This window comes from Anas platyrhynchos, chromosome 3 (genome assembly GCF_047663525.1).
Source record: "Anas platyrhynchos isolate ZD024472 breed Pekin duck chromosome 3, IASCAAS_PekinDuck_T2T, whole genome shotgun sequence".
Classification (NCBI taxonomy): Eukaryota; Metazoa; Chordata; class Aves; order Anseriformes; family Anatidae; genus Anas; species Anas platyrhynchos.
In genome coordinates, this window is record NC_092589.1 from 88,657,089 (window position 1) to 88,669,569 (window position 12,481).

The window sequence follows — 12,481 nt, forward strand, 5'->3', positions numbered from 1 at the left end:
GCTGAAATGATGTAACTTCAAATTATAGCTCAGCCATCATCACCTCCTGTTACAGAGTTCCTGTAAGAACCAGTTGTAGGAATTCGCACCACAGAAGAATGCAGGAAGCTCACATACAGCATACTCTAGGTATATATAATGAAGACCTCAGAGAGCTTCCAGTCTGTAGACATCTACATACAGCTGGTTTCTGTATAAAAAACAAATATCTGAGCCAGATAGCTTAGAACAACCTAGCGTAAGTACTTATAGTAATCAAGATGAACCACCATAAACCCACCAGCAGTATCTCTGCAAGATCATTCAAAATTAACTCAGGTGTGTCTGTGCAAAAGGGAAGCTCTTGCAGTTTATCTAGAGGACCACACCATTTCAAAATCATGTATAATCTTAAGGGTCTTAATTTACTCAAGAATTGCTAATGTTTAGTTATAGTCTACAGTGTATACTTCAGCAGAAATTACCTTGGTTTTTATCTTCCTGTCTTTTATTTGTTGGTTAAAAATCAATGGAAGAAATAAGCAATCATACAGAATATCAGGTTTCTTGTGTTCTCTTCTATTTTCCTATTTATTTATTTCCTGAGTTTTCTCAGAATACGTGAAAGCCTACTCCAGCATATTTTTTGGATTTGGTACCTTAGACCACATATTGCACATTCTTGGAAAATGATTTTTTTTTTTCTCCCTCCACTCTTAGCATAAAAATTAAAAAATAATAATAAAAAAAAAAAATCAGCAGCTAATTTTGTTCTTTGGTACAACAACAGTTGACCCAAAAAGTCATGGTACTGAGCCACATTAACTTTGCTTTTTGCTTTCTTACTTAATTGTTCTTCCCAGCTAGGGTGTGAGTAATTCTGACCAAGCACACAAGTCCTTTGTCTGCAGACATATAACCCTTATTCCACAATTTTTTTTACAGCATCATGTCAGAAGCTGCCATCAGTAAGGGAATGGCATGGAGTGCCTGGAACTGGAGCTCTGAATCTCAGCTGGTTTCTTGACACCAGGATTACACTGGAGCAATGACCAAATACTCTCACAAGGCTTTTTTTAATCACTAATAAACCAGACTGTGCCTCATTTCACCATATGGGAAACGTTAACACATTCTTTTGTGATAAACAATGTATCAATGACATAAACAAAGACTAAAAGAGTTGCTAGCATAATACATCTTGTGCCCATATCTTGCTAACCTTTTGATACTCTCAGTTCCAATAAACACATGATGTTGTCGACAGAAAAAAGTATTATATAAGAACAGAAATACTTCTCAAGAGTTTTATTTGAGGGAAACAACACTGATATGTTACTTATGAAACGTTCATGCCAACCTTCATCTGAAACTGTGAAATGACACAACAAGGATTTGGTATACATGTATATTTTTAAAAGTTTGGCTTTAAAATAGCAGTAATTAAAAAAATAATAATCCAAGAACACTTTTGCCATGTCCACAAATCTCATGAGTCAGCTGACAAAATTTTTTTTGCTTGGCTCAGAAGGAGATGACTTGAATGGTCTCCCCAGCACTCCCCTTGGTTGCCCGCAAGGGCAGGCAGCAGCTGTCGCCATGACCAGAGGAGCTCCTGTGCTGGGATGGGGAGTTTGGAGGAGCTCCCGTGCTCAGACCAGAGCGTTTGGAGGAGCTCCCATGCTCGGACAGGGCGTTTCAACACAAAGGCTCTGCTGGCAAGACTGCAGAACAGAGGAAAAACAGCCAAAAATAATCCCAAGCCTTAAGCAACACAGAAGCAGCAGGAGAAGGAAAGGGTTCAAACCCCTTTCTTTCTTTTTTTTTTTTTTTTCCTCTAAAAAATAAAAATAAAAACCTCCAAGAGGAAAATCTGAGCTCAGCTGGTCTGGAAGAACAGGCTGAGAAACTGAAGAAATCTCCAGTTTCCAAAGGACAGGAAGGGAGAGGCTCCTTTCGAAAGCTTGTTTGCCTCTTTGATGAAGACCCTTCTGAGACATAGGGAAAGATCAAGACAGCCATCTCCTACTGACAGACTGTCTATTTTCCAAGGTTAATATCACTGGCTGCTGTTCAACTACATGATGAGGTTATGTTGATGTGAAGCTCAGAAGTCTGATTATGTCTTCATTGAAGACGAAGACTTTGTATCAAGATTTATGAAGTCGTACAAAGTCTTCGTTGCTTATTTCCAAGAACAACGTCACTCCTGCAAGTACCAAATGTGCTATAGTACCTCAGTACCTCTACTAGGTAGAAAGCAAGACGTGGACTGATACTGCAAGGAAAGGAAAAGACCCTGTAGGTCATCTAGATTTGACCACCAAGCCAGATTTCTCACTAACACACAATTTTGGCCAAACTGGGTTGAAATAGGCCAAGTAACATCACTTCAAACACTTTGAAACATTTTAATTCTTCAGGGCAGGGCTATCGCTCTGGTAAATATCATTCAAATATTTTGAAGTGTACTTTGTTAAACTAGTTTCCAGGAGTGGTGGCTCTCAAGTGTTTAGTTATATACACAATCCAAGCAAGAGATTATTGTTTTGTTTGATTCACATAGGAAAACAATCACGATGCTTATTCCACTTGTGCTGCTTTACTCTGGTCAGTTTTTTGGGGGGTCTCCCATTTTGCTGTAAACCAGCATTTCTTAAACCACAAGAGACCCATAATATTCTGTGCACATTTCCCATAGCGTATCTACAGATTAAAAAAGCAGTGCCAAAAAGAGACCCACGTAAATATTCTGACACTATACAGATGATGGAGCCTCTCTGCATTTGAGCCTTCAGTGCTGCAGACCATGACATCTAAGAATGTCTAAGAACAACTAAGGCCCAGGTTTTGCTCTGAAATGACTGTCTTGTCTGAAGTGATTTGGGTCTAATCCAGCAAGTGAGATGACAGGTTTTAACTTCTTTGGCACCCGGAAGTTCCTGAAGTGAACATGGCCTAGGTCCACCGTGACTGGCTTTGATGCATGTCCCCCAGCTACAGTGTCAGGCCAGGCTCCAGGTGGCCCAGGCCAGGAACACCTCAGCTTCCACTGTGTAGCCAATTAGTGGAGCAGGCCATTACCTAGAAGGAACTAACTTAGCCTAAGCTTTTCATGACTACTTGATTTTCACATTTTATGTCCCCAAATTTTGTATGAATTTGCAAAATTCTGTTCAAATGCCTTGGCATGTTCTCCAGAAACAAAGCAGTACCACTAGCATCACCAATATTCACACCGAAAGATCTGATTGAGTATCACTGCTCATTTACAAGATATTGAATAAACAGAAAAATCACAAAGAATGTATGTACAGTCTGATTCTGCAAGATAGCGACATGCAATGATGTAAGTAATGATCCAACCTCAAACTCATCAGATCTAATGAGAAATAAATTAGTGATCTACAAGTAGAACACCACAGAATTCACAGTGAATACATTATAAAATACATAAAATTTCAGAAGTTAAACAATGCAAACCATGAAGGACATGACTTTATGATAAATCAACCCCAGATGAATTTGAAAGTTGATTTACATCTGAAGCTTTAACAAAAAAAACTTCAAAAATATTTTAGAAAGTCTTTATTGCTCCTGAACAATTACTACTCTTCTGTAGCTAAATTTCCAAATAACAACTGTCACTGATTACAAAAAGGCCTAATAAAAAAACTTTTAGATGGAAAGGCCTGTTACAAAAACTCAACAACTAAAAGACTTTCAAAAACAGGCTCCATAACAGGAAATATAAGATATCCAACAAAAATACAAGGTGGAGACTTGGCAACCAGACTGTAATTACTCTGCCTTGAGTTTTCTTGGAACAGCTCTACAAACACCTGAACTGTTATTAAGATGTTTAATAGCAGCAAGCATCCAGAACATGATTTAAAACAGGATTCAGCACCAGGATACTTCCAGGAACCCAAATTCTGCACACTTGGGAACTGACCTTTATCCACTGGAAGGGAGGTGTTACTTACAGATTTAACGTCACTTTAAATATGAGAGGAAAAGCAGAGATAAAATGGTTGGACAGCTGACACATTTAACTAGAAAGCTCAGGCCCTGGCATCAGGAAAGCTAAGTCATGCAGAGAGCACCCTGTGTTTGCCAGCTGAAGGTGTTCCTAAAGCCATGAGAAGATCCAAAGGCTGTGTAGGATCTCATGGATTAATTACTGTGGATCCAGGGCTAGCAGTACCGGTTAAGGACAGGTAAAATATAACTACAAAAATGCTAACTCCCACCAACCTGCAGCACATACATATACTTAGTACTCCTTAGCAGTAGAGCCAAGTTCTTAGTGACCTCTGTTATCAAGAAGGGATTGGTGAATGTGCAACTTCATGTATGAGACAGAAAAACCCATACTTCCCTTGATGGCAGCTGCAGTCCAGCAAGGACTATCCAGATTGCACTTGGAGCAATCCGAGTTACTCACTCGTTTTCTGAACACTGACTCCATTTCCACTGACTACAAAGGGAACTTCAACACCCAGAATAACCTACCTATAGACATCTACACACTGTAAACCTCAAACTGAATTCCACCCCTATGACCTTGTACTACAAGCTCATTTTTAACTAACACCAAAAGGAATTTCCCATCGCCTAAATTCCTCTCTTCCTTTATTCTGCAAGGTTTCTTGCAGTTTTCATTAATCCAATTTATATATGAAGATACACTGTGCTTTCTCTCCTCTATTTTAATTTTCCTTTTGTAGAGTGTAATGACAGAAGCCATTTATCCTGGCCTCCTTTTATCACAGCTTGGTTACTCTAGAATTCAGCTACTCCAGCAGTCTGCCTGATCATAATGCATCTTCCAAAGAGGCAATCATTCTTGATGCTAAAACATCATGCAACAGAGATGCCCTCACTTTTTTTTGTTCTGGTGCTTAAAAGCCTGATCCATAATAGCCTGAAAGAATTTAATTCTTCATCAGTGGAATCCCAAATCACTTTGACAGATGACAGGTTTATTGTTTCCCATAATGCCTCAATTATGCTTTACTGTTAAGGATATATTCACTTCCTGCTCATCTTCTCAAAGCTTCCCACAGTGATATTCAGTAAACCACGAAGAACTATAACAACACACATTAAATGCTTCCATCTCTGCCACATAATTATTGTTTCCCCATGTTATTGGGCACTGTCACCTCTGGAATTTCATTTGTTTCTAACAAACTTTATAAACTTTTTCATACTGTTACTAACCACCCAAAGATCCCATCGCTGGGGTCTTTGTGTTTCTGACAAATATGCAAGAGTTTAGACTTTCTTGTTTAGATTTATATCTATTAGTTCCCTCTTTCTCACATTTCTATTAAATGCAGCATTTCTTAAAATATATACTGTTTTCTTCATTTTCATTGATGGGGGACCCCATTTCTGTTCTGACAGTTCATCTTTTCCCAAGAGAGTATTCTGTTAATTGTAACAAAAGCATTTTGCAGTACTTTTCACCTTGAATTGTCAAATAGATCAACATACCCTAGTTTGATGGATATTATCCATGTCCTTGGATATTATTCATGCCACTGAAGTATTTGGAGCTCTACTAAAGACCCCAAAGATGGCATTCAAGGCCACACTCAATGCTAGAACACTAAGCCTTAAAAATTAACAGTAGGGAAAATTGGATGTTCTTACTGAAATGTGATAAAGACAACCTAGGGTTGTCTAGGTCAGCCTGAGTACACCCTGGTAGATCTAACACAAATCTAGGCCAAAGCTCAGTCTTTGGCAGAAGCCAAGATTCAACACCCAGAGCATCACACCATCGTACCAACCAGGGCTAGCAGTCAGCAACACGGTGCCAGCCTGAAAGTAGGCCTCCTGAACCAGGGATCAGAGCTTTTCAGTTCACAGTTCTTAACGGGCTTGCTTCATTGAATTTGTCTGGCCACTTTTTTCATCCCATGTGAATTTTCAGCGTTCACAACATGCACTCATGATGAGCTCTACAGTTCACTTCTGCCATCTTAATTGGTTTGAAATTGTCCTCTATCTCCTTCACCTGGTATCCTCTAGCTATCTACTGGAAGAGACAGTGAACAAAACGTTCCCTATTTATCTTTTCGTCATTATTACTCATGACTTGAGAGACTTGTTTTCCTGGCTTACTGACATTCATTAACCTTCTGTAGTACATACTTAATGGCTAAAATTTAGAGCACCATTATTTCCTATCATGTACTAAGATCTAACTTCACTTGACTGTTTTCTCAGCTGCTTTATCAGTCCAGATAAATCTTTCAATTTAACTTTTTTTTTTCTTCCTTTTTTGGAGGATGGGGAGGGGTGTTTCAGAAGGGCATGACACTCTTTCACTGAGACCAGCTGCTGCCATTCCTTTAACAGTGTCTTCCTGACTTCAGGATGATTTATCACATAGCAGACAGTCCAAACAAAGTTTCACAAACATGTTTTTTCCCCCTGGCAAGACAGCTGTTGAAGAAGCCCATCACCATTACAAGCCATGTCTGAGCCACACTTCTTCTCCTGAAAAATGCCTGTGCATTTGTGAGAGGGACTGCACTGCAAACCAGATCAGGGAGCTGGTCTAGGTTAAACAAAGAAAAACAAAACTTTAATCTTCAAGCTTTTCAATCTGGGTCATTTCCCTGACGTACTTTAGATCTCAGCTTTATTACACATGCCTCAGCGCTACCAAGAAGCTGTTGAACAGCAGCACAGGGATGCGAAGGAGTGGCCAAGCCCAGGAACAACTTAAAACATTTTTCCCAGCAAAGACAATAGTGCCGAATCCACACCCGCATGAGAAAGTGTTTGAAGAATCCAGTCCTGATACTCATTTGAACACCTCATGTACCTCAGCCTACAGAAATCTATAAAGCGTATAACTGTTACTGCCAAATATCATTCTGAAGTTATACACAGTCAAATGCTTCTGCCCCATCTTATTAGGAATCATTGCACAGTCCTGTTTGTACTTGCTAAATGTCTCTGAGCAGTCACTGCAAGCCAGTTCGGAAATGTAGTTCCCAAATTACAGGCATTTAGAGCAGTCAGAATAAACTTGACACACACACAATCTTGAAACCTCCAGCTATTTCTACAGTGTATTTTCCAGTGTATGAGATCTTCAAGGATTTGGACTGATAGGACTGTTACCAATAGCAACACACACAAAATAAATTATACCAGGTTTGTTATGCAATAGTTCTGCTATATTATTCACCGTTTCTATTTTGCATGGTTATTTTTTCCTCAGTAACTCTTGAGTCACCATGAATTGGTAAAACACCACTAAAACTAGACAGACATTTGTAAATGACAGTCTTTGATTCCACACCCCTTGAGACACTGACTGGCTGAACACCAGGGCACAATGAATTTCTGTATATTCGCTTACAAAATAAGCATAACGGTGTTTCACTTAAAAAAACAGAACTCCACAAGCTCTTTCTTTGATATTAACACTAAAAATCCTTGCCTTTTGAAATAACACATTTTAGAATCACAATCCAGACCATAGGATAAAATATATATTTTTAGGTATCTATTTTTTCTTTTAAATATATTTCCTTACAAAACCATATAGTACTGAAAAGCTTGTGAGGTTTGCATAGTTTCTTCAGGTTTGGCACGAAGGAAGGATTTCTCCTCATGGTCCATGCTTATTTATGGTTTTGCTCCAGCAAAGTAAACATAGCTTTATTCACACATATCAGGATAAATGAAATCTCTCTATAAGTTGGCAGGGTTAATACTCACATTCACTTCCACTTCTATGGACCAGTCTCCTAGTGGAGGGTTTGTCGATAACTGGAATTTTTTTGAAACTACGCCCAAATCACCCTCCTCTAGCAGCCACTGCTGAATCAACTTCTTCCGAGGGTCCTTAAAAAAAAAATTAGGCTGCATGTAAAATGCACGAGGCCTTGCTAGCAAGATTTAGATAGCAATACATATGAACTGTATTTGGAATACGGTGTTGGAAGACATGAGAAATTTCAATGTATACTGAGGTTCCTGTGGATACTTACTCGGATATATATATTGAGAGATGCTTTGTAAGGTTTGAGATCAGGATAGACTGTGACAATCCGAAACATCACATCCTGTCCCGGTTTATATGTAGATTTGTCAGTCTGGATGAATACAGAGATACTCTTTGCTGTGTATATCAAGCTGGTACGGTTCGAGAAAATGCGCTGGCCATCAGCATGGCCTTCCACCAGTAATTCATAATCACCAGAAGCACTGTTCAAAGGCAGCTAAAAAGAAAATAGTGACTCGTTAATTATCCAAGGTATAACTGAAGACATCATTATTCCAAAAACATTTGCTATTAAGGTTTCTGACATGCTCCTGAACAAGTCAACTTATGTAAATACTCAAAAAGAACAGGAGGATTGCAGGACTCTGTCACTACAACAATTACATAAAAGTGTGTTCTCAGAAGCATCTTTTCATAATATTTCTACATGATTTTTACTAGTGATCAGATTTTCAATAATGTGAGTATCTATGTACTCAAGTACCATTCATACACATGCATGCATTGAGCCCTCTTTTCTTTCTACAGTTATTAGGAAATTTCCTGCATTTGATTCTGGGGGCTATTTTTTTTTTCAGACTTTGTCATTTTCTGATAATAAATATTCCAGAAATAAAACAGCTGAAGAAGCTACATGCAGGCAAGATGAACACGACAGAAAGAAAACTCTGCAGTTCTTTTTAAAAGCTTTACCTTCACATCTTTTAGGGCATAAAAAATAAATTCAGAATGAAAAATCTCCTGAGGAGACAGGTACTGTTTTTCAATAGCAACTGACTGGTTTTGTCTCACCTCCGTAATTTAATGATTTATAATTCCAGCATATATTACAGCTCAACTAGTAAGATAATTATTCTTCCCAAAATATTAAAGAATAAGAGACATTTTGTATGGTTAGCTGAGATGCTTTATTCAGGATAAACCCTGAAAGTTCTTTCTGTGCTGGCAGTGAACGCAGACAGACATCACAGACAGACAAGGAAAGTTAGATCACATAGGACCAGAATAAACATGCACAGGTGTCTCTCTAGTGCCCAGAAGAAATCTGGAGCTCACAAGTCAGATGGACCCGTTCATTTCCAGCAGTTAGATGGGAGGAATCCCACCCACAGAGGGTCTAAAGCATCTAAAGCAGAACTGCAGCAGGACAGAGCCTTCACCTTGAGCAGAGCCTGCACAGGCAAGGAATGACCCCAGGAGCATCCCAGCCCAAATGCTGGCTTCTGTACTGCCATCTGCTTGGGAGCATCTCTTTGAAGATGGAACGGGTTTAACAAAACATACAGCTGGTTCCAACAAGTAGCACTGCTAAAAAGCTTAAGAGTTGCATGCTTCTGTTTGTAGTTAGAACAGTAAATCTGGAGTAAAGCCTCTGAAGTCAAGACAACTAAAGCAGACAGGCTTACATTTTTCAGCACAACATATGGAAATTAAGCTCTCCTCTTGCACTGGTAATGAAAATTACATCTGTTAACTCACCAGGCACAGCACTTCAAAAGTATCCTACCAAGCTCTATAATGAAACACTGTCTTGCTGTCAAAACTAATTTTAAGACTGTACAGTGAGATAATGGAATTTTTCCCAAATGGAGAAAAATACCACATAGTAATAAATAAGGTAAATGCAAATGTCTGTACCAAACACATTTCTTTCTCTGTGTGTTTACCTATAAACAGGAACTGACTACAATTTCATCCCTCTCTGTTGACTTTCGCTTTTGAAAACAAAGTCAGAAGGAAAAGTCAGGGAGAAGGGAAATAAACAGGCTCTTTTTTTCCCCACCCATGAGCATGCATATGATGACACAGGGAGAAAAGGTACCCTTTAAAATCTGGACTTATATAGCCAAACTTTAGGTGCAAAACACTAAATTGAAATCGATTCTGCGTTTACTTCAACTGCAGGTCTTTGTATCCACATTGCCAAGAACATATGATTCACATATTTCAACACTCTCAGACTTCCTCGCCAAGTATTCTGGAATATATTAAATAGGAGCAACAGCCTTAGTTACTACATCTGTCAAATATTACCTCAGAATTAATTCATATAAGAATATTACCACTTATTAAATAAGGTTTATTCCCTAAGAAGCGGACAGGATTCCCTACAAGAACTCCCAGAAACATTATAAACCTTCAAAGTCAAGTTGGTGAGAAAATAAGCTTGTTTTGTCTCATTGTAGCAGTGAATAGTGCTGTTACAGTGTTATTTTAATATACTTGCAAAGACTGTCTTTGTTTTCTTCTTTACAAGTCTGCAATTGCCATTTACAGATCTCATTTATTTTTCTGTAGCTTTTTCCTATTGTGAATAAAGCAACATGGGCTGTTCCCCTGATTTTTAATTTCTTGATACTTTGTATAGTATCTCATTTTATATATGCTATTTTTTATATTGCAAAAGATCTTTCCTCCCTGTAACTTGGTGACAAAATTGCCTGTTTTATCTTTCTTGATGTAAAAGACAGAGACAGTAAAAGTTTACGTTGCCGTGGCAGTGTATCAGGATGTCTGAGGAGTAAAGAAACCCAAATTCCAGTGCACATATCCATGCTAATGAAAACTGAATTAACACAATGTTTCTGGAAGGTCAGTCCTAAAATAATGCTAACTATTTACCTCAGCCCCATCAATTCCTTCTCTAAAAGGGCACTTCTCAATACAACTATGAGCAAGGCAGCTTTTAACAGCACCTATTAGGAACTTACTGTGGAAACATTTTATCTTCGTAGATACACCCCTCAGCTGAATGGTATTACTATCCTTGTTTTGGCACTCCTAACGTGAGAGAGAAAGAGGCCATCTCAAGCACTTCTCCTGACCACACCAGCCACCCTCACGAGCATCTAGACAAGGAAGCTACTGTCTCCTCTGGAAAATATGACAGCTGAAACCAGCAGCTCATTACCCACCTTCTGCTACCAGCCAAGCACACACTGGGCAGTACATGAATCTACCGTAACTACATGAACAAAAAAACCACCACAGGTCAGGTCCAAATTGTGCCTGACCATTCCTCTCCCACCCCCACATCACACCCTGAGCATTCAAGAAGCATGGCAAGAGGCCTCAAGGAACGTATTGTTTCTTTAGGGCTGTGGTAAGGCAAGTTGGCAAATTTAGATTGAGCTCAGTACATGGTTCCCCATTATATTTATTGAACACTTGAAGTGCTCTAAAAGTTTTTCAGTTTGGTTATCACAGCATCTGTCTCTTACTACCGGTAAAGTGATTATGGAATTCAATTTTGTAGAAGGCTGTGAGATGTAAGCATGCTTTAAGACTGGGCAAATTATATTAAGGAACTTGCTAATTTAACCTATTTTGTTTTGAACTGAGTTGTCTATGCCTGCTAATTTATGGTTTGTACAGATAACATTGCAATCTAATAGTCTTCATAATGTTGAAACACTCATCACTGTTTATCCGTCTATCAAATATTTTCAGATTATTTCATCTGATATAAAGTTTGAGATCAGAATCCAAATCCACTGGATTTAGGGATTCTTAAAGGTGTTAAAAAATGAAGAATTTGATTAAAAAAAAAAAAAAAAAAAAAAAACTTTTTTTTCCTGACAGAAGTACCGAATTCTTTATATCAGATTTTCAAGGTAAGCATCCAGGACTATAAACTGACAACTCCTGCTCAATAAACAACTGCATTATACATTTCTGTTGACTAGTTAATCATGTACTTCCACTGAATGTGCATTTACAAATCCTTAAGATGACAGGGTATAAATACAAGCAATGTTTTTACTTAAAATTTACTATTTCTGTTATTACTTTGCACAATTATTCAGCTCTAATTAGCCTTCATAGTGTGTCTGGAGTAGGGATGTAGGTATCAGCCAGTAGGAAAAAAAGAAAACATACAAAGCCAAGTTCTGGGCTCAAGTTTAATGACAGCTTGTGCTGATGCTGGAAGTCAGCTCACATATCCTGTAATTACTTGTAACAAGCTGCAGAGCACTTAATTTGAAAACTCCTTGGCTTATTGGTCAGCAAATACATTCATCTGAGAAAGTGAAAATAGCCAAGATCACATATAAAAATACATCATCTCATCAACATTAGCTGCTGAAAAGTCACAGGCAGTCAACTTTTTTTTTTTTTAGGAGGGAAGGAAAGAAATACTTACTACTGGAAGAACAAGAGTCCCAAAGGAATCTAAATGAAAAGGAAAAAGAAATACAGCAGTGTCACAAAGCTTATAAAAACTCAATAAAACATCCACGTTATCAGGTTAATTAGTAGTGCAGTGCTCCTCCCCTGTTCCCCCACTGCCCATAATACCCATCAGACAACTGAACCCCCTTGATGCAGCTCCTCCAGAGCCTGGTGCATGCAGACAGCCCAGTAAACCAACGTGAAACTGGTGCAATGGGCTGGCCAGCACGCAGCTGACTGCTGCCAAACAACACCTGGGAAGAAAACTGTAAAATAAATATCCCAGAGCAACTG

At 38.6% G+C, this 12,481-nt stretch overlaps 1 protein-coding gene across 1 annotated transcript in view; it reads right to left on the reverse strand.

Moving 5' to 3' along the window:
- The window catches only part of CD109 (CD109 molecule), an 81,426-nt gene that overhangs the window by 51,134 nt on the left and 17,811 nt on the right, over window positions 1-12,481 (reverse strand). The window contains exons 3-5 of the mRNA XM_027454990.3: window positions 12,159-12,187; window positions 8,001-8,231; window positions 7,729-7,854 (exon numbers count right to left, since the gene is read on the reverse strand). Coding sequence (XP_027310791.3) covers window positions 7,729-7,854; window positions 8,001-8,231; window positions 12,159-12,187 — 386 coding nt within the window. The remainder of the gene's footprint in view (window positions 1-7,728; window positions 7,855-8,000; window positions 8,232-12,158; window positions 12,188-12,481) is intronic.